The sequence below is a fragment of the Acanthisitta chloris genome, unplaced genomic scaffold (genome assembly GCF_000695815.1).
Source record: "Acanthisitta chloris isolate BGI_N310 unplaced genomic scaffold, ASM69581v1 scaffold21523, whole genome shotgun sequence".
Taxonomy (NCBI): Eukaryota; Metazoa; Chordata; class Aves; order Passeriformes; family Acanthisittidae; genus Acanthisitta; species Acanthisitta chloris.
Genome location: NW_008665205.1, coordinates 31128 through 33972, shown reverse-complemented (window position 1 = coordinate 33972; position 2845 = coordinate 31128). Strand labels below are relative to the sequence as shown.

Here is a 2845-nt window from a genome sequence, read left to right as displayed (position 1 = left end):
TAATACTGTATGAGGTGTGAAGCCATAGGGCAGACCCAACTCCTTATTAACTCCATGTTTTCTCAAGGTCTGAGCCCACAGGACCCAAAATTCCTAGCCAGAAGAGAGAGACCTTAGACGGGCATCTGGACCCAAAAGACACATCTTCCCTCTCCACACCTAATCACGTCTTCCCCCTTCCTGTGTTTTGTTTTCCAGAGGAAGCATGGCTGAAAAGCAGCCACACCTATACATCCAGATGTCAGATTTGGACACAAATGGTATCCCCAGCGGAGCCCAGTCCTCAGCAGACTCTGCTGCCAGGGCAGGGAGTGTGCTCACGTTCCACAACATCTGCTACCACGTGAAGACAAAGAGTGGGTTCCTGTGTTGTCGAAAAACAGCCAGTAAAGAAGTTCTGAGAGATGTCAAGTACGTATTTAAATATCTCTTTAGAGTATGTGTGTGCTTGATTTCTGTCTGGAGAACTGAGTCCACTCGTGTCACTGAGCCGCTAAGCACAATACCAACAACTTGCTCAAGGTTTAGTAATGTTCTATGTATTTAAGGTTGTTTCATATCAGGAAGGGAGTTTTACAGAGAGAGTGCTCAGGCATTGGAATGTGCTGTCCAGGGAGGTGGTGGATTCACCATCCCTGGAGGTTTTCAAGCTGAGACTGGATGTGGCACTTAGTGCCATGGTCTAGTGACCACAGTAGGGTTGGACTCAATGACCTTGGAGGTCTCTTCCAACCTGGTTGGTTCAATGATTCTATGATTCATGTTTGCTGTCAGCTGTGCTTAAGCTTCCTGCCAGGCTCCAGTGACCCTCAGTCACTAGAGCTGAGCCTGTGCCTCAGGATGCTCCTGCTGCTGGGTGTCATCTCCCCCAGCCCTGGGGGTACAGCCCTCCTGGCTGCTATTAGTGTGGGGCCACACCAGCCAGCTCTGCTTGTTCTACACTGCCTGGCAGCTCTCCTAGTGTGCAGGGGTGTTTTACTGAGATACCACCAGCCTGTCCTCAGTGTGTCTCCTTCCCTGGGGTGACCTTTGGAAAGGCTCACTTTGAGTGGTTTAACAAAAAATGTTGAAGTGAGGTTAGGTTAGCTATGAAGAGATGTAAAGTTTTCTGGTTTTGAGGTGGGTTTTTTCCCTACCATTGAGCACTAATGGAGTAAAGGAGTCATGTCATTGTGGCCTTTACTTAATAATCAATGCACAAAGTTTGTCTGTTTGTAGTTCAGTAGTTACACTAAGTGGCAGGTGCTCATCCAATATGCCATTCCAAGCCAGCCATGACTTTCAGCTCCCTAGCTCCAATTTCTATCAGGAATATTCATACCCTTTAGTGTGGCTCTGTCTGTTTCACTCTTTGCCCATGTAATTTCTACACCTCCAAAACTGAGTTCTGAAAGTGTTTCCTACTTTCTCAAGAGTTGTATGTTGTGGTAACTCGATTGGTCTTTGACACTGGTCATTGGCTCTGGTCATTAGTCACTGACATTGGTAATTCACATTGGTCATTTGCAGTATTTTCTATCTGACTTTTGAGTTTCATGTGGCTTAAGAAACTATCAACTGCAGCTTAACTGCAAACAGATCCCTGGTCTGTTCTGTCTACAGGGACCATTAATCTCTCTCTTAAGAGAATAAACCCCTCAGAACAGAAGGGAGTGAAAGCAAGTGTGTGCTTCACATGTAGAGATCCATGGGGTAAAAAGAAACAGCAACCTTCCAGTCTCAGAGCACCTTCCAGGGGCTGAAGGGGCTCCAGGGAAGCTGCAGAGGGATCTGTGTTAGGAGCTGCAGGGACAGGACAAGGGGCAATGGGCACAAATTGAAGGAGGGAAATTTAAGTTAGATGTTAGGCAGAAGTTTTCCCTGTGAGGGTGGAGAGACACAGCCCCGGCCCCAGGTTGCCCAGAGAGGCGGTGGCTGCCCCAAGCCTGGCAGTGTTCACAGCCAGGTTGGCTGAAGCCTTGGGACTGGATGATCTCTAAGGTCCCTTCCAACCCTTGAAATTCTATGATTCTGTGAAATATCCATACAGATTTGGCTGCATTTTACTCATGGTTTTGTGTCATTTTCATTCTATGAAGATTGGTTCTTGAATTATGAACACAAATGGAGGTGAGGTTTGAGTACAAATATTGCTTGTGATCAGGCAGCCTCAGTAATTCCCAAATGACTCCCAAAGGGATGGGATGCAAAAGGTATTTGGATAGACAAGTCACACTAACCTACCAGCTGGAACAGTGGAAGAGATAAACCTGCTCTATCTGTTTTGTAAAATCTGTTTTGTCTCACAGTGGCATCATGAGACCAGGACTGAATGCAATTTTGGGACCCACTGGCAGTGGGAAATCTTCGTAAGTGCTCCCTTTGCCCTACACAGGATTTACACCAAGGAGAACATGAAACTGCACATATTTGGCAGTAATGGACAATACCTGTACAGAAAGATCATGTTTTCATTTAGGTCTGTGCAAATCTCATGAGTTTCTGAGAAACACTTGAATTAAAAAAAAAGACAACCAGGTTAAATGACACAGATGGAATTCAGTTTTAGTCCATTCTTTGCTGATCCATGATATTTGTTCATCCTTCTAGGTTAAGTTCAAATTACTGAGAAAAATAGACACAAAATTGCACAGATCTCATTTCCTTAGGAATCCAGGACAAAACAAACTCAGTTCTTGAAAGGTGCTGGAGGTTTTCTAAATTGCAGATGTTTCATGTAGTATGATCTTGTGTCACTGTAGGGACTCTGTGTTAGAAGCTGCAGTGATAGCACAAGAGGCAATGGACACAAATTGAAAGAGGGGAAATTTTAGATGTTAGGCAGAAGTTTTCCCTGTGAGGGTGG

General features: G+C 45.2%; 1 protein-coding gene across 1 annotated transcript in view; it reads left to right on the top strand.

Moving 5' to 3' along the window:
* The first annotated feature begins 205 nt into the window (after window positions 1–205).
* ABCG2 (ATP-binding cassette, sub-family G (WHITE), member 2 (Junior blood group)) overlaps window positions 206–2845 on the top strand; it is a 16087-nt gene continuing 13447 nt past the window's right edge. The window contains exons 1-2 of the mRNA XM_009071611.1: window positions 206–411; window positions 2289–2348. Of these exons, the coding sequence (XP_009069859.1) occupies window positions 206–411; window positions 2289–2348 (266 nt within the window). The remainder of the gene's footprint in view (window positions 412–2288; window positions 2349–2845) is intronic.